General features: G+C 43.9%; 3 protein-coding genes across 4 annotated transcripts in view; all 3 read right to left on the reverse strand.

Annotated features, from left to right (window-relative positions):
• cita (citron rho-interacting serine/threonine kinase a) overlaps nucleotides 1-10,048 on the reverse strand; it is a 39,414-nt gene extending 29,366 nt beyond the window's left edge. The window contains exons 1-10 of the mRNA XM_071894432.2: nucleotides 9,937-10,048; nucleotides 9,548-9,670; nucleotides 9,101-9,242; nucleotides 8,679-8,854; nucleotides 7,342-7,443; nucleotides 5,298-5,440; nucleotides 4,817-4,914; nucleotides 4,525-4,724; nucleotides 4,149-4,302; nucleotides 2,629-2,818 (exon numbers count right to left, since the gene is read on the reverse strand). Coding sequence (XP_071750533.1) covers nucleotides 2,629-2,818; nucleotides 4,149-4,302; nucleotides 4,525-4,724; nucleotides 4,817-4,914; nucleotides 5,298-5,440; nucleotides 7,342-7,443; nucleotides 8,679-8,854; nucleotides 9,101-9,242; nucleotides 9,548-9,649 — 1,307 coding nt within the window. The 5' untranslated portion in view covers nucleotides 9,650-9,670; nucleotides 9,937-10,048. The remainder of the gene's footprint in view (nucleotides 1-2,628; nucleotides 2,819-4,148; nucleotides 4,303-4,524; nucleotides 4,725-4,816; nucleotides 4,915-5,297; nucleotides 5,441-7,341; nucleotides 7,444-8,678; nucleotides 8,855-9,100; nucleotides 9,243-9,547; nucleotides 9,671-9,936) is intronic.
• Nucleotides 10,049-10,775: 727 nt separating this feature from the next.
• Nucleotides 10,776-12,360, reverse strand: crybb3 (crystallin, beta B3). Its single transcript, XM_071894461.2, has 5 exons — nucleotides 12,286-12,360; nucleotides 11,985-12,100; nucleotides 11,714-11,846; nucleotides 11,355-11,497; nucleotides 10,776-11,067 (listed from the first exon to the last, which is right to left on the reverse strand). The coding sequence occupies exons 1-5, from the start codon at nucleotides 12,358-12,360 to the stop codon at nucleotides 10,776-10,778; spliced, it is 759 nt and encodes a 252-aa protein (XP_071750562.1).
• Nucleotides 12,361-14,359: 1,999 nt separating this feature from the next.
• LOC139907940 (uncharacterized) overlaps nucleotides 14,360-27,553 on the reverse strand; it is a 17,513-nt gene continuing 4,319 nt past the window's right edge. Inside the window, exons 3-10 of one of the 2 annotated variants that reach the window (XM_078283577.1) lie at nucleotides 25,700-27,553; nucleotides 17,401-17,519; nucleotides 16,579-16,675; nucleotides 16,202-16,364; nucleotides 15,834-15,970; nucleotides 15,521-15,705; nucleotides 15,323-15,408; nucleotides 14,360-14,867 (exon numbers count right to left, since the gene is read on the reverse strand). The exon at nucleotides 25,700-27,553 is cut by the window's right edge and continues 571 nt beyond it. In XM_078283577.1, the coding sequence (XP_078139703.1) occupies nucleotides 15,333-15,408; nucleotides 15,521-15,705; nucleotides 15,834-15,970; nucleotides 16,202-16,364; nucleotides 16,579-16,675; nucleotides 17,401-17,519; nucleotides 25,700-27,553 (2,631 nt within the window). In that variant the 3' untranslated portion in view covers nucleotides 14,360-14,867; nucleotides 15,323-15,332. Of the gene's footprint in view, nucleotides 14,871-15,322; nucleotides 15,409-15,520; nucleotides 15,706-15,833; nucleotides 15,971-16,201; nucleotides 16,365-16,578; nucleotides 16,676-17,400; nucleotides 17,520-25,699 lie in introns of both variants that reach the window. The other variant, XM_071894469.2, reaches the window with a different exon arrangement.

A 27,553-nucleotide genomic window follows, 5' to 3' on the forward strand; every position in this document is an offset into this window, starting at 1 on the left:
TTCACACACACACACACACCCACCAACCAGACTTCTTCACAGGATTTTCTGACATGGTGGTGTTTGGTCACTGTAGATGAAATGAAATTGCACTCCAGCTAATTTAATCGATGGCTGATAAAAAATTTACATGGTGTTGTTCAAAATTCAAAAAGTTGTGCAATGCCATTGTTAAACAAGTTGGGGGGGGGGGGGGCGCCTGCAGACATTATGACAATTTGGAAGTCTTATCCAGAACTGAGGGAGAGTGCTACTTTTCACCTGACTCATGCCTTTGTTTACTTTAAAGCTGGCTCGCAAGTTTTGACAGAATCCGTGCCTCCTGAGCTACAACTAGTGGTCAAATCTGGCGACAATTTGAATTTCTACTGCGGTAGGCCTACATCAAGCATCCACTGCAGTTTTGGACGTCTTTGGATGTCTGAGGTCTTTATGTAAACACTGCAAGGCTTGTCCAATTCCTTCATTTTAAAACAAGAGATATGCTAGGAAATCATTAGGCATAGTGTACATTTAAGGTTGGCACAAACTGTGAAAGTCTTGATGGGGAACCAACCTAAGACATGAAAAGCTTGCCAAATATCACACCCTGACAGTAAAGACCTAAAGGAGAGCTAGACCAAAACGAATGCTGTACAGAAGCCTATAACAGCATGAAATAGAAGAGTGCTGGAGAAGCATTTTTTGGTGATGGTTCTAGATTGGCTATTTGAGGGATCAGCTGTGCAATTTTCTCCATTTGATCCATATAGTTTTGGTTAGAATTAACAGAGTCTTTACTTGTAAAAGAAAGCAAAAACATTTCTATGAAATTTTCTTAACTGCAATCTAATGATCTGCCCACCATTTCTTGTTAGGTAGGCCTATAATTGTAAATTTAAGAGAATATCAATGACAATTTGTTGGAGGCACAGGTCATACTGTTACTGCGCCTCCCACAGGAGAAGCAAAATAGAAAAGGAGCATTTTTTTTAAAAACACAGAAAAGCCGAAGGCACCGTTTTCTTGACTGAGGAGGATGGTAGCTGGGCATGACTTGGTCCAGCTGTGGACAGATAATAAATGAGTAGCCAGCGCTGACTGCATTATTGAAGAGAGACAAAGGGAGACAGGAGCTCAGCAGGAGTATGTGAGTTAAAGACTTGGCAGCACTGGTCAGCTACATAGACTGTCTCCAAAGAGAGTAGAACACACACATTCTCACACCCACGCACCCATGGAATAGAATACGTACACACACACACATACACAGACCACCTTGCAAAGACTCATTTCTGACACTAAACCACAGACGGCGTCGTATAAATTTGAGGCAAGCTGTTAAGGGGGATTTGTGTTGTTGTGTTTTACTAATGAGGAAACAGACACACAAGTTCACACAGAATAAGGAAAGAATAGCAGGAAACCCCAAAACACATGATTAGCATTTCATTATGCCTGGCTCTGGGTGCATTTCTCTTTCCTCTTTGGCTTTTTAATGAAGAAAGCGCACACGCACATGCTGCTCACACACACACACACACACACACACACACACACACAAAATTTAACACAATCTATTAGCTTTGAGCTGCTCTTCATCAAATGCAGTAAAGGGAACGACTGGCTTCAGTTAAAAACCATGAACAGATGACTGCTGGTGGAACAGCGAGGGACAGAGACATTAGAAGAGGGAGAACGTGGAAAAAAAAGGAGAGGAGGGGAGACGGGTAAAGATGGGGGTGGGGACTGGGGAAAAAAAAACATCATGGTGGTAACCATAGAAATAGATTCTCTTCCCCAATCTGGGCTCTCATCCTTTTCCCTGTCTAATCTGGTAATGCTTTTTCTTCCCTTTCTGTTGCTGCTGCTGTCATGATCCGCAGTCTACAGCACTATCAACCTGCTAGATCAGTGCCACAGGGCTACAGAAATGAAGCCCATCCTCTTGCATTATTATCAAAGGTTAAGAAGCCAAAGACCATTTGGGGTAATGACGGTCCCAAAACCCATGCTATAAAAGTCATGAGCCCATTATACTGTACAGTAACAGACAAGCACAATAACAGCAGGGAGGGTGGGAGTGTGCGCGTATGTGTGTGTGTGGGGTTCCACCTCTCAGCAAACCTCATTGACACACTCAGTCGCATACCAATCAGCGCCGATGGCAAAGATAAACGCCAGCTCACATCCTCTGGCCCATTCAGTTGATCTATGGGATCCTCATGGATCTCAATGGGAGACACTACGTTTGATCCCATATGCAAAAACAGGCTTTTAATGGTGGAATCAGTAGAAGAAAGCGCCACAGAACAGGGGGATCCCTCCCCTCCCTCCCTCCTCGTCTGACACAGCATACGGCCAAGCCCATTTTAGCCCCAACAGGCACCAACACCAATGACACTGATACAACACCAACTGCCCAGGGCACTACACTAGGGTGCCTGGAACAAGGCTATCTGGAAATTGTTGCCATGGTAATGAGGAGTCTAAGGGCAGAACTGCTGCCAACTGTAACGGAGGGTCTTTAACCAACAAAGGTGTGTTAAAGAGGTGTGTGCAGGAGGATCTCTCTGTTGACTAACAGAAAGAGAGGGGGGGGGTCTTTGAAATAAGCCAGGCAATGCATAGTAAACAGGTAGTACTTACTCTGCTTTGGCCAATGTTGTCAATGCCCTGCTGAAGAACCAGCCTAGAAAGGGCAGATCCTGGCCCTGGAAGCCCGCTGGTAGAGCTCCTCGCTGGGCTGGTGGGGCTGGCCGGGGGGCTGCCTGCTCCGGCTCCTCAAAATTAGAGGTGTCATCTTCGGCATGCAGCGCAGGAACGAAAGGCGGGAGGACTGCAGGAGAAATGATGAGAGGAAGGAGTAAGAGAGGGCAAGGAAAGAGAGAGCAGCGATGAATAAGGTAATAAAAAAAAAAAAACAAGGAGAAAGGGGAGAGAAAAGGGAGGCGAGGAGGAACGGAGCACAGCGGTGGGAGCCTAGAGTGCGGTAAGTCGCGCGTTCATGCACATGCTGCCTCTGTCCCTCCCTCCCTCCTGCTCTCTCTCTCTCTCTCTCTCTCACACACACGCTCACTCGCTCTCCCTCACTGCAGCAGCACAAGCTAATCAGCTGGAGCCAAAGCTGAAGCATAAAGCTCTGCCAGTATCCAATTATCAACAAACCCTGTCTGTAATTGCATCACACACATTTATTCATGTATTCTTTTTTTTTCTTCTTTTTTTTAATGTTGTCTTTCATATTTAGTACTCAAAGAAAATCAATCAGTCAATAAATCAATTAACCAATCACAATTAGCCAATCCCTTCCCACACATGCTCACATACACAAAACGCTACTGCATTTCAAAACACATCATTGTAGTCTAGTAATCATGTGGATCTTGAGCAAAACAACTGGATTTATTAATGCTTTGCAATGATGAGCATGTTGCACTATAGCTGGAAGTAAGGCTATAGCCACTGTGCTCAGAGGAAATCAATGTTTTAATAATCCATTCAGAATTACAAAAAGATATGTGTGTACATATGAAGACATGAACCTATTCTGCCACTACAGAACTGTGGTTCTATAATTCGACTATGCTTCACTGATAATGGCCATTAATGTGAACGTTATTGATGCAATTTCCCACAATTGATCAGGGGACAATATCAAATTCTTTTCATTCAATGCAGTCTCAGGTTTGGTGGGTGACAGTGAGGTTCAACAAACGCACGTGTATTTCCTCCACAGCGACCGTGTCTGGTGTCACTAGCGTAAAAGATTTCTGCTGCGTCTACTGAGAAGCAGATGAGCTGCAGATCTTCACTCTGTGTCTCCCTCTCTTCTTGTCTCTCCCTCCTCCTCTGGAAAGAGCTGGCCTACTGCCAGCAACACACAGAATCTCATTATTTTACTACTACCGACACCACCACTGGCAAAGCTATTGCTGTGTGTTGTCTGCGTGAGTGCACGCATGCCTGCATGTGTGTCTGACATGTACACACTGTGTATATTATCAACGCCACTGATTAGACTGCATGTTCAAATTTGACAACCAGTCCCATATCATCTGCCCAGTAACGGTGTGATCACCGTCACTGTGGCATTTCAAGCCAAATTGAGCATTTTCACCGCAAAGGTAGGAGAACGGAGAAGTCTCAAGGGTGAAGATTCTCCTCACCTTGTCTCAGGTTGTTCCAGTCCACACTGGAGAAAAAGGTGTGACAGCGCAGTCCCTGAAAACCCAGCCGCTCCTTGGCTCCGCACAGTAAGCTCTGCACCAGGTCCACAAACTGCTTACTGGCCCGTGGCTCCTCTGGAAACTTCAGAAATCGCTGGGAACAAATAACATGGATAAGGATTGATTAGATAACAGACAGACTGATCAGATATTCCTCCAGGTATTACAGACTGCATATCTCCACTGAGTATGGTAAAAGTTGACAATTCTTAATTCCTCTGGAATTCCATGTTGCTTCCAGATTTCAAAACCACAGAGGTCAGATATGAGCATACAGTGTTAATGTCAGCACCAGTCCATATGAGAGGCTGTGTACCTGGAAGTTGAGGATGTTGTGAACGGTCTTGGTGGAGGTGCCACCAGAGAAGGGAGACTTGGCGTAGATCATCTCATATGCTAAGACCCCAAGGGACCACCAGTCACACTCAGTCCCGTAGGTGTTGTGAGAGCCCCCATTCATGGCTGTCAGGACCTCAGGGGAGAGGAAGTCCTGGGTCCCTACGGGCACTGTGGGAGCTGCCACCTGAAAACATATGACAACAAATTTCACACTGATGCATTGTCAAGCATAGAGGTTCATACATAGAGCAACTTCTATACAAATCTACTTACCATTTTGTTGGCAGTCAGTTTGGCAGCTGACCCAAAGTCTGCTAGCTTAATGTGACCCGTCCGATCGATGAGAACGTTCTCTGGTTTCACATCTCTGCAAGTTGATCATTTAGAAGAGATCTGATACTGCTTTTACATAGCTATTTGTTGCCCGAGTACCACAATATGTTTATTGCATTGAGAATAACAGAATCCATCTGCCATGTTTTGTATTACATAACATTACACCCAGGGTGCTAGGTTAAATTACAATTATTTCTTTTAGAGATATTTTTTTCCTGACCAATTACCGTTTTCCTGAATCATGCACACTTGGTCTTTCAATTAAACCAAAAGGATGGCATTCAGCAAGGACCTCAAAGTAGAAGTTCTCATTTAGGATCACTGGTCCTAGTTCCTTGACCATGTTATTCCTTAAGACCTTGAAAGGCCAGCCCTCCCACTCAGAGAGGTTGGATTCAGTAGCTGGTGTGTTACCTGTGGACGTAGCCCAGCTGGTGGACAGCATGAATGGCCTCTACCAGCTCAGCCAGATAGAACTGAGCCATGGACTCATCAAACTGATCCTCATATCTGTTCAGCAGTGACATCAAGTCGCCACCTGGCAAGTACTCCATTGCCTGAAGACACATGCATACACGGTTAGAAATTGGTAAGGTAAAACTATGATCAGTTCTTGGATATTTGCTTGAATGAGATCAAGATTAAAATGAGCAGGTCTCATATGCAATTGATACATGTATGAATAGCTACAGATAGGCCCATATTTAGAAGAAAAAACTAAAAAAGGAACAAGTGTAGGACTACATGTCTGTGAGTTTACATCAAAGCTCTAGTCAGCTTTATTCGTAGCTGCTTAAGCTCCTAGGGCGGTTCTCCTGATTATAGATTCGGTTATGTAACACTGGATACTATTACAGATTTATCTGTGATACTGCAGTCAAAGGCTTAGTCTTCAATACCCCAAATTATACCAGCACTAACTGCAAAATCTTTATGTATCTTTATCCATGTTTATAGGCTAAATATAGGCCTGTGTTTTCATTCATAGCATGATGTTGAGACAAAAAAAGATACCTCTTCCAGCACCTTTAAATTTTGGGGACACAAATCAACATATCAAACTTGATCTAGTTTGACATTCAAGTTCTCTTTTCTGTCAACACTGCTATCGGCATTCTAAATGTAAAAAGCTGGAGAGAGGCATCGGTCAGGCTGATTTGAGTTGTATGGTGGCAGCCATACTGCCATGCAGGCGAGCCCCTGGTGCATGAATGGTCGACGAGTCTGAATGAACGGCAGCATTCTCCAGTGTTACCTAGCAACAGGGAGACTGGGCGCCTCTCTGACACATGGATAAAGATGGATGCTTTGTATTTTTCTCCATGCTCAGTTAGGGAGCAGGGTGAGACAGAGGGGGAGTGGAATTAGAGAAGGGGGAAGAGTGGAGACAGAGATGCAGGGGAAGTGAAGGAAGATGTACAGAGAGGGTGCGCTGAGAGAGAAATGGAGGGCAGCATGAAAGGCTTGAATAGGCAGGAACATTAGTTTCCTACAATTTGAGCCAGTCTAACAGGTGACCAAAGATTATATAGATTATTTGGAGGCTGTGTCAGACAGCCTTGATGGAGATTGTACTGAATGTTCTCTGTGGGGGAAAAGGACAAATGGACACTGTGTGTCATCCTCACTTATGACATTGAGTGGTACAGGCACAGCATAGGGGGCCTCACTGTTACAAACTACTGTATGCCAATGCTGCTACACTGGAACAATTCTTCAGCTTTGAGTGTATACTTGTAATGTGCATTTGTTTAGTCTACTGCCATTCAGTGCGTCTTGTCTGCACTATATGAGAGATCCTGTTACGTTTAACTGTCTTGTAATTGGTCACCACCAATTAACCAAGTCAATCTGTTGGTGAATAAAAGCAATTCTGATTTTGAGTGAACAGGAGGCAACTCATAAAAAAGTTGATTCTGTCTTCAATAAGTTGTTCTCTATTTAAAAGGGACCTCACAGTCCATTTCCAGAAAATGACATCACAGGAATCTTTATCTCACCAGTATTTCAAAACAATCAGATGGTTGGCGCCATAGTGTGTGAATGGAATGACTCCAAGCCTACTTTCTTTCACTGGATTGGGAACCGCCACACTCCCGCCTGCTTCAGGCTAGTCTAAGTGATTTGTTCAACAGATGACATACAGAACTGCCTGCCTAGTAAATAATGGCTGAACTAGGGATCACAGTGGTAACAGAAATCTTTCTCAGTCAGTACAGTCCAATGAAGAGGCTACTTCTAGGCCTATACTATAGCACATAGGCCTGTACTATGCCTGTAGGCATTATAGCTCATACTACTTCACCAGTATTACATAGCTTGTGTTATTTGGCTCGGCATACTTATTATAGCTTATAGACTACCTGCCATTTAACCTATGGGAATACATAAAAGCACATCAAATGCACAACAGTCATTTTAGTCCATTCTCAAGATAGGAGCCATACTGTAGTCTTACCAGGTAGACATGTTCTTTATCCTGGAAGGCATAGAGAAGCTGTGGGATCCAGGGGCTGCTGTTCAGAGTCAGGATCCTCCGCTCCTCTTCATGAAAAACCACCTGAGAGGAATTGGAAAGCAACATAGTCAGCAGATGTGACAAAAAGCTAGACACCAACAGTAACTATCACCTAAATACATGGAACAGCAGTGTACATGCATTATTCTTATTCTGAGTAATGCATCAGCCACATAAACTCACACATAAAATCTGTCTAAAAGCCATTACCTTTGGGGCTTCAAATGGTTTAAATCTAAAATCTTGACTATTTTAATGCAATTTAATTCAATAACTAAGGTGAAATTTGGGAACCTTTCTTGTTATGGCACATATTAATTAACTCCTTGATGATACAAGATCATGCCCTGAGGCCCACCTCCCATATTAAACACTAGCCTGAACTTTAATTTCCTAGCTTCAGTTTCTGTTACAGCAGAAAAGTATTTCCTCTCTCTTTTGGATGCGTGTTTGCAGGATGTCATTTCACATTATGCAAACATAGCCACAGGGGGCTTCATCAAGACATTTCTTCAACATGCAAGACGTTCTTTTTATTGGTCTCTTCAGATCCCTAGCTGTAGCAACTCATGTACTATTCTGACTCAGATCCCTCTGGTCTATTAATCACATGCCGGGAAGCACGACTGTGAATTCAGATTGGTCTTGGGCTTTGTTTGGCTCTATACAACCCTATAACACCCTCTACTGGGTGTTTCTCCAACTGCAACTTCTAAAGCAGATGATACTCAGAAGGACAATGCTTGCATGTTTGGGATAGTGCAAAAGAAGTGAAAAACAAAAACAAAAAATCCAATCTAAAAATGTAACTTTCCCAATCCTACAGATTCACAACATACAAAATAAATGCAAAGCAGTACAAGTTTATTACAGCAGGGTTTCTACACATTTTTGTTAATCTAATTCTACTTATTTGTGATTATTCCATGACAAATAGCACAATTTCTGTGGCAAATATTTGTCAGGGTCCATGTTAATTTCTTTTAATGAGTAGTTGATTTGAATGACAATGTCTTGTTTGTTGGTTATGAAATGGGTAATCAGTAAATCTTTACATTTCTAATCCTTTATAAAGGGTAGCTAGATCTAGCAGCAGCCAAGCTTGGCATAAACACTTGATACTGGTTGGAAAAAAATACAAAACATTGTATTTCCAAATGACGGTGACATACAACTGTGGATAATTTTTTTTGAAATTCTATCACTTTTCCACATTTTACATGACCATAGGAACCTTGTCACAATGTTTCAATATAATGCAAGCAGATGAATCTTACATTTTCTTGAGTGCGTAAAACTGTCTTGTCCATGATTTTCAGGGCACAAACATCCCCAGTGACCTTCTCTCTGACTACTTGGACTTCGGCGAAGCGACCGCGACCCACCACTGCACGCACGTCAAAGTCATGAAGTCCAGGTTGCAGGGTCTGTAGCTCTGACACCACCTCAGAAACTGTCTCACAGACACACACATACAGGAAAATACACAGAGGTTCTGCTACTATAGTTTGTGAGGATTTAGGTGTAAAAAAAAAAAAACCTTTTAGAATGTAAAATGCAAACCATATTACAACAGCGTATACTGTCAGTAAATAAATAACTTGGCAACAAAATGAACAGCCCACAAAACTTGTGAATTAGGAATTCAGTTATCTACATAGAAAGAGGAACACTATGTATGTATAAAATGTATACTTACACTTGTTGACAAAGTTGGCCACATGTTGTATCTTCATGAGTTCTGGGGAGGCGCACTCCTGGTAGAGCAGCAGCAGAGCCTCCAGAAACTCTTCCCGGCCCAAAGTGCATCCTCCCTGCTGCCCACACAAGCTGACCCGGCCCTGGGGACAATACATAAACACAGGATGAGGAAGTCAATTACTGTCAGCTACTGCATGTTGCTATAAACTGCCTGGAATAGATTTAGACAATGCATATCTACACCAAGTTAGCAATACCATATTAAAAATGCTTGGGAAATGTCATCATCAATAGTGTATCATATTTTGGCAATATAGTAATAAAAAGGCTAACATCCATGATCTGACCACATTCAAAGGAGACATAATTTATTAAGGCCACTGACAGTACAATATTACAGTCATGCATTAGTAGACCTCAACGTTAAATTCAAATGTCAGTTTACCTGAAACAGGTGGTTGAGTCGGGAGCTACGGCTCGTGATGGGGTCCGCAGAGGAAGGCAGCATTTTCATGTTTCCTTGACTTACGTATTTGAACTTCAACATTGCTTCTTAACAACAGATAGCCTGACGAATAACACACATTAGGTCAAAATGACTGGAAGTCTAAGTGTAACTTTACTCGAGTTAAGATATCTACTACGCTGGCATGAGATAATAGCTAGCCCACGAAAAACAGGGGCAACAAATGTCAACAAATGACATGTAACGTTAGCTTGCTAAGATAACGTCGGCTAACTAGTTCGTTAACCTAGCATACCCAAACAACTAACGCTACACACACACGTAACTATATATGCAGAGGCACAACAATACGGTATGGCCTCACTTACCAGACCGCCATGCAGCTCTTTACAACTGTCTTTTTAGGTTAAAATGAATCATTGGTTGGCTAACGTGCAGAGGCACCGTGTTTTCTTTCCCAACGTTGGTTCCGGTCAACTTTCAAATTTTTGCGCGTTCTCCGCCCACCTCTCGAGGCTGTTCAATCAGACTGGCGTTTGATTGGATGCTTAGATTTTTCAGGGCGGGTCCAGTTGTAGTTCTAACCAATCAGTGACGCATCCTCCCTGAACTTCCTACATATTTATCCCTGGGCAAAAAAAATCAGGAAGGAACAAACATGAACGGAAACTTCCTTGAAGCAATACAGTGTAGTGTGAGATATGTCACAGTTATTACAGATTTAGACTTTTATTTTGCGTAAGGAAGGATTAGAATATAATGATTAAATGGATATATATTCATCATGTGGCTGACAAATATATGCTGCTGAAGTTTTTTTTTTTCCAGTCCTATTTGCTGGGAGATTTGACTGTAAATGTAACCCTACCACTACAGAATATTTTTACGGCTGTTTTCCAGTCTGAATGTTCAGTTTGGCTCTTTACTACTTACTGAGTCATGGAGAAAAGGCAGTATCATAAACAATAAATCCAATCAATGTTAAAACAGCACACTCCCTTATGCATAATAAATAACATGCAAGCATTTTTGGATAACCCAAATCAGAGAAAACCTTTATTTCCAACCAAGATACATGTTTCAATGTTGTCAATTATATGTTTTTTGTTGATGTTGTTCCATGGTGTCCCTCTGAGAGAAGGTCAGACAGCCTGGACTGACCGGGGGCCTGGTGGAGAGACTCTGGTAGGGGACTAGCCAGCTGCCTTCAGCTTGCTCCTGCTGCTGTCGGGGGGGCGGGAGGTGTCGGGTTGGGGTTAGGGCTGGGAGCTGGGTTAGGAGCTGGGTTTGGATCGGGATCGGGGTTGGGATTGGGAGTAGGGGCAGGTGTAGGGGCAGGGACAGTGAAGCACCCCCTCTTGTGCCACTGCATGTCCCGCACACGTCGGACGGACTGGATCTGAGGTGCAGTGGCTCCCCAATCGTTCCAGTGCTTGTAGTCGCCATGCTCAAACACATACTGGCACCCCCTGTAGCCTGGATACATGTATCCCACCCACCTTCAGAGAGCAGAGAAAGAGCAGGGTCAATACAAAAGCATGAAGAGATTTTGGGGGTATAAGTAAACCTCTAGGAGAGTGAACAAGGTTATGTAACATAGAGGAACATTTCTAAATATAATGAACCCATGGACTAAAATTCCCTTAAAACATGACACTACCATGTCTGGGCTTCATGGTAAATGCCCATTTCATAAGCCCCCGCATCCTACCAGTCTAGGCTTCTCCTGGTGGGACCAATGCTGACAACTGCTTTGATATTTCTGATTGAGGAGGGGAAGGCTTACGTTCCGTTCACAGCCTTGGCACTGGCCACACGGTCTTGGAAGCCATGGGCCCACAGACTGGGGACATCATCATCAACAATCTCCATCTTTCTGCCTGCATAGCCTGCATTCTCAAACAGATGCAGCTTATGCTCTGCGCTGTCCTGGAGAGAAAAACAGCAAGTACATGTTCTAAATTACATCTGCTAAGGATTTTGCACTGACGGCTCAAATAACAAAGCTTTCCAGCAATGTCACAATCCATTATCAACGCCCATGGGACATCCTTTACCCCATCTACTGTATATTCTCTCTAACTGTTAACAGTTGGCCACTAGTGAGTGATCACTCATCTTCTCAATGCTATCATGAATACTGACCACTTTCAGTGGCCTGAAGGAGCACAGACTGTAGCTACTCTGACTGTTGGTCCAGGTGCTCCAGCGGGGATACTCTCCTTTCTCCAGCACAAACTGCTCTCCTGCAAAGCCTGGACGCTCAAACCCCACCCATCTGAGGATAAGAAAGAACATTACACTTCAATGCACGCACTTCTAAAAAAAGGAAACAACTGACGTAAACGGGTGCAGATGCAATAACGTACAGAAAGAGATTAACTGAGTCTTGATGAAGGGAAACTGGGTTACTCACGGTCCCGACTCCACAATGACTGAGCCGATTCTCTCTGTCTTCTCCATCGCATCCTTACATTCAGCAGACAACTCCATCTTCTTTCCACGGAAGTTCTCAAACTCAAAAGCCACCAGCTGCAAGACAGGAACCGTTATATATCTGGCTATCACATTTTAAATGATGTACAATCTCCACCGGCAACGGCGTGCCGTTTCCATGGCATTTCTGTCTTCCTTTCATTTCTACCCATGCATTTCTCAGTGTACGGAATGTGTGAAATCAACAAAAAGCATGAAGTTGAGCCTGTTAAATCTGGTACCTTATATGTGGCTCCAGCCCCTCCTTGGCTCTTCCCTGCAGCCAGTTGGTCTGGGGTTCCCTGCTGTTCTGACATTTTCCCTCTACAAAGGACAACAGTTACATTCTAGATCAAGACTCAGCCAGAGAGGAGCATCAATTGACTGACCTTGATTTGGCTTGCACCAGTACTATAGGTGGGGAGAAGCAACATAATGAGACCTCCTCAAGTTTCGTCATGCTTGAAAAGTTAACCAAAGCAAAATACAACTTGTACTTTCAGAACTAGGTTGTTCAATTTATTTAAGAAAAGAGGAGTGTTTTCTGCATCGATGGCGACATGATTAAACTTCAATACATGGTTCGCTCTAATAGGTAGGACTTCACACAGTTGGGAAGACATAAAAATAGTCTAGCTATTGCTACAGCACCATTCACCCCTTTTTTGTATCAAAATTGCTTGGTTTTGATTCTAGTTTTATTTTTCACAAATGGGATACGATGTCATAGCTACATTAGTTACCACATTGTCATGATACTATAAACTGTCATGATACTATAAACAATTAGGGATAGGTTTAATTTCATATTGTCAAAAGCAAGACATTTGCACACTTAAAGACTTTTTGTAAATTCAGCATACTCAATTCCTAGTTGTGTTGGCTGTATATGTGAGAATAACACATTTATAATGCACACGCAAAATGCTACTTTTAGAGCAAGCGTTTGGATGCAGATAGAGGAGGGAATGGGGAGAGAGCTAGAGAGAAAGGCCTATCGGGGAGAGGGATAATCTTCTCTTTTTACCTGGATGGCTTGTGCTTCACTGCACCACGTACGAGCCACACTCTCTCCGTCTTTTCTCTTTCTTTTCTCTTTCTTTTCTGTCTCTCTCAGTGTGAGGGCGTGTGGGTGTGGAGGCCTGGCGAGCGGTCAGTGAAGGCCAGTGGGGGTATTTATGGTTTATTTCTGGCCACAGCAGCAAAAAGCCTGTTGATGCAGCAAGTCTGTCGCTCCCATTGTGTCCATCACACTGCCTCTCAATAGGCTTACCCTCTGCCCCTGGCACACTGGCAACCACTGCCCTGCTCTGCCCGCGCTGCCATCATGCCCATGGCCCAACACCGGGCGCACACACACACACACACACACACACTGCCAGCCAAGAGAACGCACAGAGATCAATCTCACTCAGCACTATTGGCCCCACCCAGCTATCTGGCACTCCAGTGCCTATCTTGGCCCGCTTTCTTAACTTTCTCTTCATCTGGTGTCCAACTCCTTCCAACTCCCTGTTTTCTCATGGTGCTGTACCATATCACTGTTTTCATTTATATCTGTGGGTTCCTCAGTTCTCCATGGCCGTTCCTCACTTTGCATGCACACATTAACACAGTTCTTCTTCAGTATCTGCAGTATCATCACTAGTTCGATAACAGCCAACCTTCAACACTATCAAAAGCCTGGACAGATGCAAACAAGTTGTTTGTAGGACATGAGTGAGACCATATGTTGTGTATTTCCAAATGCACATAACATATGCTTTCATACCGCACTGACATTTCTTGTAATATGCGTTTACCTATTTCACATGGAAGACACACACACAATTTAACTGCATTTGATAGAAAATGTTTTTATATAATTCCCACAATTTACTTTTATCATACAGATATTGATCGCAAATGATTACAGTACTGAAGACACTCATTCTTTACCAATAAAAACAAAGGCACATTAAAGAAATCGATTAGATAGAAGAAGAGATTGATAGATTTTTCTGCGTTAGTGATTTTAAAATTTTGCTGAATTTCATTCAACATGTATCCCCTGACCATGTTACTGCAGCTAGGTAGTTGCTTATTCAATTGCTTCTATGGACGTATTATCTATGGAAGTATTAATTATTGTTCTTAAAGTGCTTCTAGGTGGGTTAACTTGAAAGGATCTGTGACTGGCACAATAATGTAAAAGGTATTTTGTACAATTTAAACTAAATGTGCACAAGGTGCAATCCATTATAGTGGTCCAACTAAATAGATTGATATGTTTCTCATTATTTTCTGTACATATTTTTGAATGTTTTCATTTGTGTGTGTATGTGTTTGTGTGTGCATGTGTGTGTGTGTGTGTGTGTGTGTGTGCACATGAAACTAGATTACCTGCTGTAGGCCTAGTATCATCAGTGCCAGTCAGTATATGATGGACTTACACATCAAAACAAAACATGAAACAATAACAAAGGATAATCCATGGCTTTGTTCTAAATTACACTGGGGCATTCCCACTCCATTGAGCCTCTGTATAACAGTAGATAAAGCATGTGCGTGGCCTTAACACATCACAGTCTTGGCACATGAAAGGCACAGAATCTCTGTGATTTATTCTGCAGATAAAATGCTGATAAGTTCAAGTTTCAACAAAATGAAAAGGGCATGATGGCCTCGATGCTCAGCAAAAGCCTGCGTTTCCCTCCTGCATATTTCAATGAGAGTCCATCATAAGGCAGTTGAGGTGCAAAATGGAGCAATTCCATGACAAGGTGTTTGTCAGCAACAGCCGCTAAGATGGAACGATTCTTGCTCAACAGCAATGGCACAGCGTCTCCTGAAAGGAAACCGAAGTATAGTTCAGACAGAAACACATGGGAAGGCATCATCTTCAGCATTTGTCACATATCATTTGCTGGATTTTACACTATGAGTGCATTCATTAATTCTTAGAGTGGCCCATTCATTCTTATGGGTGGCCCAAGTGGCATTCAAACCCATAACCCTGGCTATGTTATCGCCATGTCCTTTCCAATAAGCTCTACAGGAACCAGAACTGCAAAATGCAATAGCAAATGATTGGAAGGAAGTCCCGAGTCCAAGAGAAATAGGCCCAACAGAGGTCCTGAGGAGGAAAGGGTCTCTATCGAACTCCATATTTCTATAGTAAGAACAAAAATCTCTGCATGGCCAGATGCTATCATTACAGTTTTTATTTAGATTCCATTAGGCCGCAAAGAATCAGGGTCTCTGGTATTCAAATGCTTTCCCTCGCCCATATTAACTCACCCGTTTCTGGCTAAGTCTCGCTGTCGTACTGACTCAGACGCTTCTTAGACTTCAGTTCTTTGAGCCACGAGGGAGAGGAGGCAGGCCTGAAACACACACAGGATCACAAATCAGAAGGATGTCATAATTACCACACATACCCGTTTTGCTACATAATTTCCTGTGAAGTGCGGCAGCGTTGTCATGTTTGGTGCTTACCCTCCATCCGTGCCACCCAGGGGGGGCAGCACTCGCGCCGCCCCTGCCAGGAGAGCGGGAGAGCGAGTCGAGCGGGAGAGCTGGGAGGGGGAGGGTGCCACTTCCTCACTTGGACTGTCCTTCTCCACTGCTATTTCCTCTGCTCCTCCAGCTCCTCCTCCACCTGTTCTCTTTTTTAGCTGAGCCTTGGAAAGCAAGGGAAGTACACAGCTCCTCAATGCAAATGCCATCCATTAATATCATGTAATATATTACCAAGGTTGAAAATCATATTGTTATATCTAAGTTATCCTTGAATCCTGAGTGCACCTACCATTAGAGAGGAGGCACTCAACCCAGGAAACAGGGAGACTCTCTGAGCGGTGGGAGGAGGACAGCAGACCGCCTTCGGTCTGGGCTGCTCCTCCTCAGAGTCTGACTCTTTTTGCTTGGCACACACCGCCTTTCCATCTGGGAAAACAGTGAGTTAACAGATCTGTCAGAACATGCCATAAATCAACATTTCAAGACAGTTTTTTCGCCTGAATGGCTACTGGAGTGTATGTACTTGGTTGCAAAATTAAGATATTAATGATTTACTTTTCATTAAAAGAAATATTGAGTTTGCAAATAATTGCTGAGCTTCAGCCCTCCATGAGGATTAGTTAACCTTATATCTGCTAGATACATATTTAATAGAACCTGTGGAGTCGCAGGCCCTCCAGTCAGGGGCGGGGCTCTTTGTCTGAGGGGGCAGGGTCAAGCCGGGACGGGCAGGGCGTGGCAGGCGTGTCCGCTGACTTCTCCTCTTACCCAGCTCTGCCCTCGATCTCTGGGCGCGGTTGTCTAGGAGAGGAGTGGAGCTCTGTGCACACACACACACACACACACACACACACACACACACACACAGAGGCAGGCAAGCAATGAATACACACTGCTTTCATGGGTATATGTACCAATGCCCCACCACAAAACAACAAAGAGACTACAGATACAAACGCACATATTTTCCCAGATGTGAGAGATATGCAAAGTAACACACAAACATCAACCTCGGAGTGCACAGAGTTACCAACCTCGGGGAACGCAGGCAGCTCTTCCTCTGTGCGAAGAGGAGTGGCATCAAGGTCGTCAGTTGGGACTTCAGGACCCTGGTCAGGGACGGGCTTTGTGCTGAGGAGGAAGAAAGCTATTTAGAATCAAGCTCGAATACAGATTGACATTGTGAGAAGGCACAGGAGTAGGATTTGAAAGTAGTATTTTGGTCCAGTTTCACCAAGCCCTAGTTATGAGTTTCTGTATTGTGCTTTCTCAGCCACAAGGGGGCACAGGAGGCTAAACTCTTGGAAATACTCTGGGAAGCCTGAAGAGAATTTTACCACATTTCAGTGTACAGCTGCACTTTGTTGTTCTGTCATAGGTTTGATGTTAAAAAACACAGAAATCTGTCAAGAGGTTGTGTTTTGTCATTTCAATGGCCCAACCACGCAAGAGTTAAAAGTCAAATCAATTTCAAATTAATATGGTGTGTGAACACATAAATATCCAGATTGAAAAGTAATTTCGGTCACAGTGGAGAGATGAATCATTATCAGCTGCACTACATGCTTCATTGATCTTACTTAGAGAACTAAGAGAAGCCTGGCTCTCCTAACTGCAGCTTTAGGCTACTTACTTTAAGACTTTAATTTTACGTGTGATAGATAGCTATAGGGCTTCTATTTGCAGGTGTACTCAGCTTGAATTATATCGTCTCTTTGAACTTGTCTAGTCCTGTCTGTTTCCATCAGCGGAGATGCAGGAAATGAAGCCTCTTAAAGCTACAGCGATGACGTCAGTCTGTAGTCCGCAGCAAGTGAGGCTTGTAATGCATTGTTGTGGTGCAATCTGTTTCCTACCTGTCAGATTCAGGAGACTGAGTCTGTTCGCAGGACCCATACTGCTGGTCTGGTTCACCGTCTATCAAAGCCTCTGTGTCCGGACCTTCTCCATCTGTACAATAACTCGTCACCTGCTCCTGGGAGGGAGGGAGAGAGAGAGAGAGAGAGAGAGAGAGAGAGAGTGGAGAGAGAGTGAGAGGGAGAACAGAAGAAAAAAACAGAGGAACACAACATTAGAAGCATTTGACAGTGTGGGATATTGTAGCAAAATTCCATGCCAACTGAGTATCAACCAAAGCATTTCATTTTGTGCTAGTGCAGATATCTAACCAATGACCTAGACTGTGCACCTATGCTTTGCTCTGTCTACCACATTATGCATCATATGATATCAAATTATATTAATGTTTGCCTGGGTTTTGTAGATTAGTGTGTGCCCAACTAAACAGTGTGGAGCTGAGGCAGGGAGAGAACGGACTGTGTGCTGAGCCAACACTACTAACTACAGAGAGAGAGAGAGAGAGAGAGGGAGAGAGAGAGGGAGAGAGAGAGAGAGAGAGAGAGAGAGAGAGAGAGGACCAACAACCAGCCAAGCATGCATCTTTTAATGAGCTGGTCACAGAGGGTAGGCTGTCCTCAATAAACATCAAGTGCATGCGTGCACACACACACACACATATGCATACACGCCTATATGCATACGCACGCACACACACAGACACACACATACACACGCACGCACACACATACAGTCACGCCCACATGCAGGAATGCATGGTGGCACACACGTGAACACACACACACACACACACACACAAAACAACAGCAACTACTGTACACATATTCACAAACACATTCCTTTAAGCTCACTTCACATTTTGTCAAGGGGCACATCCCAATGTAACGTTGTTTGTTATTGTTACTTGGATACAACACAGCTCCAGTGTAAACACCACTGGCCTTATGATTTCATACACATCTACTTCATAAGTCCATTTATTGCTTGGGGCAACTGGGCAGCTTCATTTGCACAATGTCTCTTATCTGGCAGCATCATAGCGTGAATGAATAGGCTACTGAGAGAGGATTTTCCTATAACCGCAAACAGAGTGGGTGTAGATGTACAGAGAGAAACACAGTCTGCCTACTAAAGTCCATACGCACAGAGAAGTAGTCTCCAGTGCTAGAAATCCGCCACCATGCATTTATCCTGCATCTGTCCTGCCTCTATTACTGCAGTGGTCACTGCAGCCTTTTCATTTTGTGTTGTGAAGTAGAATTGAATTGGCAGATTGTAACATCATGTTACAACAATGTCTGTCAAACACCTGGCTCCCAGGCCATTCCACGAGCCTCCTGGCAAGTAAAAAGTCATTCCTCTTCAACAAGGAGACTACAGTGCAGCACTTGCTGTAGTAAAACATGCATGCAACAATGAATGGAACTTGTACAACGGCTATGTATCTCAGTCCTGACATCGTGTAAAATGACTGTTTAATTGCGTTGATTTGAACTGGAATGGCAGATACACTACACATGGAGGCAGAAGAACAGTCTTCCACAGTCCACACATGGAGGCAAAGAAATAGCCAACCTCGCTCCACATACTGTACTCTGGAACAGAAACAATCTACCTTAATCTACATATACAGAGAGAGATTCAGAGATATACACAGATTAGGGAAGAAGAGTGTTTCTATCCAGACATCGATTATTCCATTAGATTCCTCAGACTTTCTACCAGTAACAAAATCATTTAATATGTAAAGCAACTCATCAACTCATAGTTTTGTATGTACAACTTCTATACAACCACAACTTTACAAGTATAAAACTACATTTGAACCCCTGTTTTCCTTTTCCTTGTCTTTACTTTTGCTTGTTAAGCACTTCGGGATTTGCCTCTGCAAATGATAGGCACTATATATATGGAATTTATTACTAGTGTTATTATAAATCTAAGTAACAGAGGAGTGCAGTTAAAACTTCACCGTAACAACACTACACTGCCAAGCTGCCATAAAACAACATTGTGTGCGTGTGTGTGTGTGTGTGTGTGTGTTTACTCACATGTACAGTATGTGCTCGGGGGGCGGAGGATGTGCAAGTCAAGACAGGGCAGGATTCTTTATAGCTCTGCTCCATTACATTTTCGTCATGGTCAATGGAATGTTTGAGAGACCTTGTTTACGCTGTAGTGGAGAGGATAACATCTACTATAGATGCAAGCACAACAGTCTTACGCTAGTTCAGACTGTCAACAAAGCTTCACCTCTAATGAAGGAAAGTGATGGATCATCAAATTAAGAGTGGAAAAAGCCTGCGGGTTCTTTTCTTTTTGGTCTTTGTATCACACACACCCTCATATGTACTAGACACACACATGCACACACACACACACACACACACACACACACACACACACACATAAACTGCAGCCAACACTTCAGATAGACTGAGACAGACTGTCAGAGTCTGGGAGTCTTGAGTATAGATTCAGGTACTTGGAAATTCTGGTTATATGTCTCAAATAAATACTAAATAAAACCAGTGAAATACAGAGTAGCAAGCCAGATATGACAAACAACAGCCTCGTGTATTGCAGTTGGGACCAGGCCCCGGCTGACGTTTTGGCTCCAGTACAGATGTGAATAAATGAACAATATCAGATATATCTGCTGGTAAATATTGTTTTGAAAACTGACAAAGGCCATGTGCTGAAAGTATTTTTTTGGCAGCATGGTAGTTCTTGGAAAGTATCCTCTTCAAAATAAATATGACAAAGGGCTACTTTGAAGGTTATTTGATCACTAAAATCTATCATTACTCAAAATCTTCTGCTTCATCTTGACATCTCTTTACAGACACTAATAGAATTCAAAACCACACTTATATATTATACCGGGGTTTAGTGTAGAATTCATATTTCTCAAAATTAAGATATTGATAATGACAAAGTATCATGAAACGCTGTTCTAATTTTACTGACAGTGGAATATAAGATACCAATATGGGCCTTAATATGAGTATGATAATTATAGTGGGCAAAGTTACCTATTTCAACTGTGAAAAAGACAGAAGAAAATAAAATGGCATCAGCCATGTCAAAATATCTTCAACGCTACAGTGAAAAAATATAATATGCCTTGGATGGAAAATATGCCAAAGTGAAACCAAAACAAGACTAGCTTGAACAACAGGCATAGATATGCACAATACACACACACACACACACACACACACACAGCCATAATTCCATGAACCTTATCTAACTCTGTCAGACTTTGTTGTAGTCCTTTCTCTAGTCTCTGACACACACCACAGACAGAGAGGGAAACAGCATGCATGTACACTGATAACACACTACATAAAGACGACTCTATCAGATATGTTATTCCTGAAGCGGGGAACTGTACATGCTCCCTATTTAGCTTTGCATGGTTATGTCCTGACGTATGGGGGTGCACCCATAGGACTAGGACATGAACATATATGGGATACATGGGGCTTTGGTGCAAAGTTTTAATAAAACCAGAACCCTGGGTCTTGCTACCATGAACCTAGGCCTAAAAAATAAGTTTGTTTATTATTAAGCATAGTGCTGATTAGAAAGATTGCCAATGGAAACACACCAGTTATGTCTTTATATGCTACTGGCCTATGTAATATCTGTTTTTTTGGAAACAATTCTATTCTTCAGACTTCACAAGGATATGGAGAGAACAGAAATTTCCTAAGAACTCATGTGGTTTGCTGGGTTACTCCATCAGCTCTTACAGAGCAGGTTTCGGTGGTTCTCCTCTGCAGAGTCTGCCGGCTTCGGATGGAGAGGTTACGCAGGGATCTCCTGCTGCGTCGGGCAAAGCTACGAAGTGGCGACACGGCCCTCTGGAACCTCCCTCCTCCATCTCCACCTTCTTTTTCTTCTTCTTCTTCTTTTTCCTCCTCTTCTGCCTCCTCCTGCTTGTCCTCTGCAGTGCCCCAGACCAGCTCCAGAGCCCCCTGCAAGGAGCGTCGCACGCTGCCCACCCAGCCCCCCACCTGGAGCTGGGCGGCCGACAGTTTCCCTCCCAAGTACTGCATGGTTGGTAACCTCACACACCTGGTCGCCCTGGCACTAGGGTCACCATGGAAACTGGGTCACCGGGGGAAGCTCAAGCTCGGCTTTGTTGGAGATGAAGGGTTTTTGTCGGAGAGCTGGAAGGTTGTGTCTGTGGTCTAGATTTCAGTTGTCATTTTCAGGAAGCAGAAGATATAGACAGCAGAAATTGTCTTTTATAGGAAGTAGACTCTTGGCGGTCTACTCTGAGTTCATATAGAACCAGCTGATGTCGACCTTCCATTTAGGTGCGATCCATCCTCTCTCTCCATGTTTTTTATGGTTCAGGTTACACAAACTTACTGGAACAGCCTCGTCTATTAGTCGCTGTCAGTAAAGAAGTCTGACCGGCCATGTGTTTGCACTGTGACAACACTCCCTCTGTTTCACTGCAGCGCTCATAATGATGGATGTGACTTCCTAAACTGCAGCAAGCCAAACGGCGATTTTCCCAACATTACATTATCATCCATGCAAGTCACATGGAGAGAACTCTCAGTCACGAGCCAAACTTACTTCCCTTTTCCTCAACTTTGGAAGTAAAAAAACAAAACAAAAACAGGAAAAAAGGCTTTCAGTCTTGCACAGAACAATTTCAATGTTTACCTCTGTTCTTCAGCTCTCTCTCTTTCTCTTTTGCTCAGACATGTTCTGCCACCGTCAAGCCCGTTCGCCTGTACACCTATGTCCCGGCTCGCACCGCGTCTCCATTTTCCATTCAGAAAAAAAGCAGCGTGGGAAACATCTGCTGCTCCAAACATCCGAAGCCAGGTACAGAGAGCTTGATCGCCCCTTTCTCTCCCCCTAGACCTGAGTGACTTCAGAGAACGTCAAACAAAGCTGAGGTCTGTGCTCAGAGGTGGAAAATCCCGAGGGAAGGAAGGTAAGACCGGCTGGGCCAAGGTGCTTTCTGTACCTCCCTCCACTGCCCTCTCCCCGTAGGTAAACGCAGGTAACCGAGTGAACGAAGAGACTGCCTTCCTTCTGCTTTTGTTAATAGAGAGAGGGAGAGAGAGAATGAGAGAAGGCTAAATAGGAAGAGAGAAACGCTGAGGTGTTGTGAGAGTCAGAGAGCGCAAGATGAGTGAGAGAGCAGATAGGGGACATGTGAACTTTCTTGTCCGTGGATTTGCCCACCCTTTTCTCTGTGTGTGTGTGTGTGTGTGTGTGCGCGAGAAAGGGTGGTGGTGGTGGGAGGGGGTGAGAGGGGAGGGGGGGATCCTCTCAAAAAGGGGTGGAGAGACTAAGTGGTAGGACAGAGAGAGAGAGAGAGAGGGCTTCAGATAGGGGCACCATGTATGGTAATTCTGATACGCTGCCCTGTTGGCCAGATCTAATTGAGGACATGATGACCACATAACACCTACTCACTATAAGATCCATCTATCTGTCTGTCTGTCTGTCTGTCTGTTAGTCAGTCACTTGGCCTGAATGCGGACGGCCGGTCGGCTGCACAGCCTGTGTTTGCACAGTAAACATCTCACTCGTTCTGCTCTGCCAAAATGAATAGCTTTTCTGTGTCTGATTCACCGTGCACACAATAGTTTTTTTGCTGTGGAGATGAGTTTTTTTTTCCAGCATACAAAGGTTAGCCAAAAACTATGATTAGATTAGATGTTATTTTATTAAATGTCTGTGTTTGTTATGGTGGCCACACTGTAATGCTACAAGGTGCATAAGGAAACCTTGGTGGGTTCTGTGGTGCAGACAGGAAGAGGGTAGGGGGATTACTACAGTAAGAGCAGCAGTGCCACTCAGTGGTCAAAACAGGGCCTGACTTGAATTCATCTCCTCAATTAATCTTGTGACAATCTTCTTTCCCTTCTACTCTTAATAAAAAAAAAAGATTCTACAAATGCTACTTATTCCTATTAAATGCTTCGGTGATGAAGACTGTAATATACAGTTGGTTTGACTACTGTTGACAAAATGCACTTATTGTTAGTCGCTTTGGACAAAAGCGTTTCCTAAATGACGTAATGTAATGTAATGTAATGTAATGGCTATACTCATGACAAACAAGGCAACAATATGATTGGCCTAATGGCTGTTAAGTGGGTATGTACAATGCCCCCTTATGGTAGCTCTCTGGTCATGTAGGTAAGTGTTTGCATAAGTAAGCACATGTACACACAGCTCACAGAAACATAGACACACACACACACACACACAGAGACACACACACACACACACCAAGCTCAGCGCTACCAAAGTTTGTTGTAATTAACGCTGCAAAAATTTTTACATGCCCCAACAGGAGCTAATGATCCTATTTGTCTTGACTGGCGTGGCCCACTCAGCTCTTCAGGAAGTCAGATGCCGTGTCATTGAGTGGAACCACCGCTCATCGCTTCGGTAACCCTGAATTGTTTGTGGTTGCTGTATTTGTCTCTGTCTAGCAGGAGGTCTATTCTAATTTTACCTGTGTCATACTCTGAGGCAGTCTTTGAATACACCCCAGCTGTTCAACATCCAAGCAGGTTTTCTCATCTCATTGTTGCTCTTTCCGGTGCCGCTAAAGTGTCTTCATTATGCTGTGGCTTCTAAGAAATGTTCTTTGTTCCTCTATTCAGTCTATAAAATGTTCGTCCATCTGTTCAAATAATGATGGACTTGATGTTGCTCTTTTAAATTGTGTGTGTATTTATATACAAGTATATAACTTAGGCTATCTTAACTGGATTTTAACTGACATTTCATCTACCAAGCTCAGTGTCTTATCTTTGTTGAGTCACAATAGCCTCTTACTCTATTAACTCCAAACTGATCAGGCCAGCATCGCTAACTAGCATGGCTGACATTGCAACATTAGTTGGCTATTGAAAAGACCCACTGAAGAGACTCACCCAAAGTTGTTGGAGATAGCCCAGCCAAGATGGCCACATGAAATAATCCATCCCTCCTTCACTTCACATGTACATATCCCGTCTTTCTCTCCCGCACTCTTTCCTTTGACTTGATATAGAAGTGATTTCTCTATACACAAGTAAGACGAGTTATAAATGGTGGTAGAGATGCAAAGGAAGTCAAAACCTCACTTCCTTCTATGCTTTCTCATTCACATGCACACACACACACACACTCACACTCACACACACACACACACACAACCACACACCTACATCCTTACCCCTACACAGTGAGAGTGTCTCATGTCATGTCTTATACTGTTATAGTTGCTTGTGGGACCCAACAAATTAATTGGGAACTGAAAGTAAAATAAATGAACTGAAAGTCAGAAGCATACACACTTATTAAATAGCTGGCCAAGCACACACACGCACACACACACCCACACCCACACCCACACACACACACACAAACAACTGGCTTGAATGGTACATTACACTCCAGGGTCTAGAAATATTCCTTCCTGAAAGAAGGAGGCAGCAAAGTCCTGCTTTTGCACAAAACCTGTCTGTACTATCTGTATGAAGGATCACAAAGAAAGGATGAATATATTATACATTGCTTACTTTTTGTTTTCCCTGATATATGATCTCCAAGGCTGGTGATTTGAGAGCACAAACTGGAAACCGGGCACAGTCACGGCCATGAGTTTTGTTACTACAGTTTTTATCGCCACACCTATTAAGTCAACACCTATCTTTCTCTAACACTCTGTACTCTGATATCTTTTTTGTTGCTAAGAAATGAGCTGCTGCTGCCAGCGAAGGCAGATAATACTGGCACATGGCGCATAGATGTGGATTTCAGGGCATGCCTGTATCATTACTCAATGTCACACCTACACACAGACACACAGACACACGGATGCATGTGCCACACACACACACACACACACACACACACACACACACACGCAGATGCATGCAAACACATCAAGTTCTTAAGCTGTGACTTCATCAGGCTGCAGCAAGTATAACAAGTCTCAGATATTTCTCCTAGTGTTACAGGACTGGCAATGTGTTGGTGCAGGTGAGGTGTGTGACTGCCAGGCTTGGTTCAGTGTTAAAATAACCACCTACGTGTACACTCCTGTTTCTATCCTAAACCTCACCCTCCTTTTGTGCGATTGTACCATTTTGCCTCCCATGCAACTTTCCTTTTACTTTTACTGATTTAAGTATGTGCACATCAAAAATTCTGTTCAAGTTTCAAACAGCACCAAGGCAAGTAGTGTGGCAAGCGTGCATACAACGCATGTGCCTTGCAGTCCAACAGAATGGGACTGAATACATTAGACTACATATTTACCTCCTGCGTGCCATCTTCTTCCTCTTCATCTTCCTCCTTCTCCACCTCCTCCTCCTTCTGCACCTCTTCCTCCTTCTCCCCCTCCTCTTCCTCCACCTCCTCTGCGTTTTGCTCTGCTTCTGCTGGGCTCTCCTGGACTGGGGAGGGTTCCGGACTGTCTGGTGTCTCCACCTGCTCTGGTTCTGATACCTCAGGTTCCTGAGGTTTGACCTCCGGTGGCACCAGCACCCCCACCTCTTCAAGCCCAGGGTGAGCCGCCCCCGTCTGGACAGGACTAGCGTCGGCCTGAGCCTGCGTGCCCCATCTCCGAGGTTTGACCGAAAAATCGTCATAAACAATCTCGATCAGAGGCTTCCTGACGGAAAAGTCGTCGTAAACAACGCCGACTTGACTCTCGGTTGAAGGTGATTCTGACTTGGGAGGCAGGTCTTCCGAATCAAAGCTGATTAAATTTGGTGCTACTTCGTCCACCGCGCGCTCTCTATCCCTGTCTTCCTCCTTCAACCCCAGTTCTTCCCTTTCTCTCTCCTCTTCCTCCATTCTCAGCTTTTCCTTCACCTCCTCCTCTTGCTGCTTGACCCGTTCTTCCTCTTTGAGTCTCTCTCTCTCCCTTTCCTCCTCTTCTCTCCTTCTCTCTTCCTCTCTTAACTTTGCTTCTATTTCCTCGGCTCGCTTTCTTTCCAATTCCTCTTGTCGTTGTCTTTCTTTCTCCTGCTCTTTCACTCTTTCCTCCTCTATCCGCCTCTTCCTTTCCTCCTCCCTCTGTCTCTCCCTCTCCTCCTCTCTCTGTTTCTCCATTTCTATCTGCCTCAGTCTCTCCCTCTCCATCTCCTCCTCTTTTTGCTGCTGCATTTTTCTCTCCAGCTCCCTCTTTTCTCTCTCCTCCTCCTCTCTCTGTCTTTCTCTCATCTTCTTTTCCTCTCTCAGTCTCTCTTCTTCCTTTTGTCGCTCCCTCTCCATTTCCTCCGCTTTGGCCTCCTCTCTCAGTCTGGTTCTCTCCCTCTCCTCTCTAAGTCTCTCCTCCTCTCTCAGTCTCTCCTTTTCCCTCTCCTCCTCTCTCAGTCTCTCCTTTTCCCTCTCCTCCTCTCTCAGTCTCTCCTTTTCCCTCTCCTCCTCTCTCAGCCTTTCTCTCTCCCTCTCCTCTTCTTTCAGTCTCTCCTCTTTCTGCCTCGCCCGTTCTCTTTCCTCTTCTCTCTGTCTCTGCATCATCACCTCCAATTGTCTTTCTCTCTCCTTCTCTTCTTCTCTCATCCTTTCTCTGTCCCTCTCATCCTTCAACCTTTCTCTTTCCATTTCCTCCTCTCGCAGTTTCTCCTCCAATCTCTTTCTCTCCTGTTCCTGACCTCTTAATCTCTCCTCTTCTCTCAGCCTTTCCCTTTCCCTCTCCTCTTCCCTCAATCTCTCCCCCTCCCTCAATCTCTCTTCCTCCCTCAATCTCTCCTTTTCCCTCTCCTCTTCTTTCAGTCTCTCATCTTCTCTCAGTCTCTCCTCTTTCTGCCTCGCCCGTTCTCTTTCCTCTTCTCTCTGTCTCTGGATCATGACCTCCAATTGTCGTTCTCTCTCCCTCTCTTCTTCTTTCAGCCTTTCTCTGTCCCTCTCCTCCTCCTTCAACCGTTCTCTTTTCCATTCCTCCTCTCTCTGTCTCTCCTCCTCCTTCAGCCTCTCTCTTTCCTTTTCCTCCTCTCTCTTTCTCTCCCTCTCCTCTTCTCTTAGTCTCTCCTCTTCTATTTGCTTCACTCTTTCCCTCTCCCTCTCTTCCTCTTCTTGTTTCTGCTCCTCTTCTACCTTTAGTCTTGCCTTCTCATTCTCCTCTGCTCTCTGCCTGTCTTCCAGTTCCAAAACTTTCTGTTTAGC

Source organism: Centroberyx gerrardi, chromosome 5 (genome assembly GCF_048128805.1).
Source record: "Centroberyx gerrardi isolate f3 chromosome 5, fCenGer3.hap1.cur.20231027, whole genome shotgun sequence".
In the NCBI taxonomy this organism is placed as follows: domain Eukaryota; kingdom Metazoa; phylum Chordata; class Actinopteri; order Beryciformes; family Berycidae; genus Centroberyx; species Centroberyx gerrardi.

Bases quoted from the DNA above. Each gene is read 5' to 3' on its own strand.
- crybb3 (XM_071894461.2), bottom strand. From the start codon at position 12,360: ATGTCAGAACAGCAGGGAACCCCAGACCAACTGGCTGCAGGGAAGAGC. The intron at 11,847-11,984 runs GTGAGTAACCCA...TCTTATCCTCAG, and splicing joins GTCATTGTGGAGTCGGGACC to ATGGGTGGGGTTTGAGCGTC. The intron at 11,498-11,713 runs GTCAGTATTCAT...TTTTCTCTCCAG, and splicing joins CCTTCAGGCCACTGAAAGTG to GACAGCGCAGAGCATAAGCT.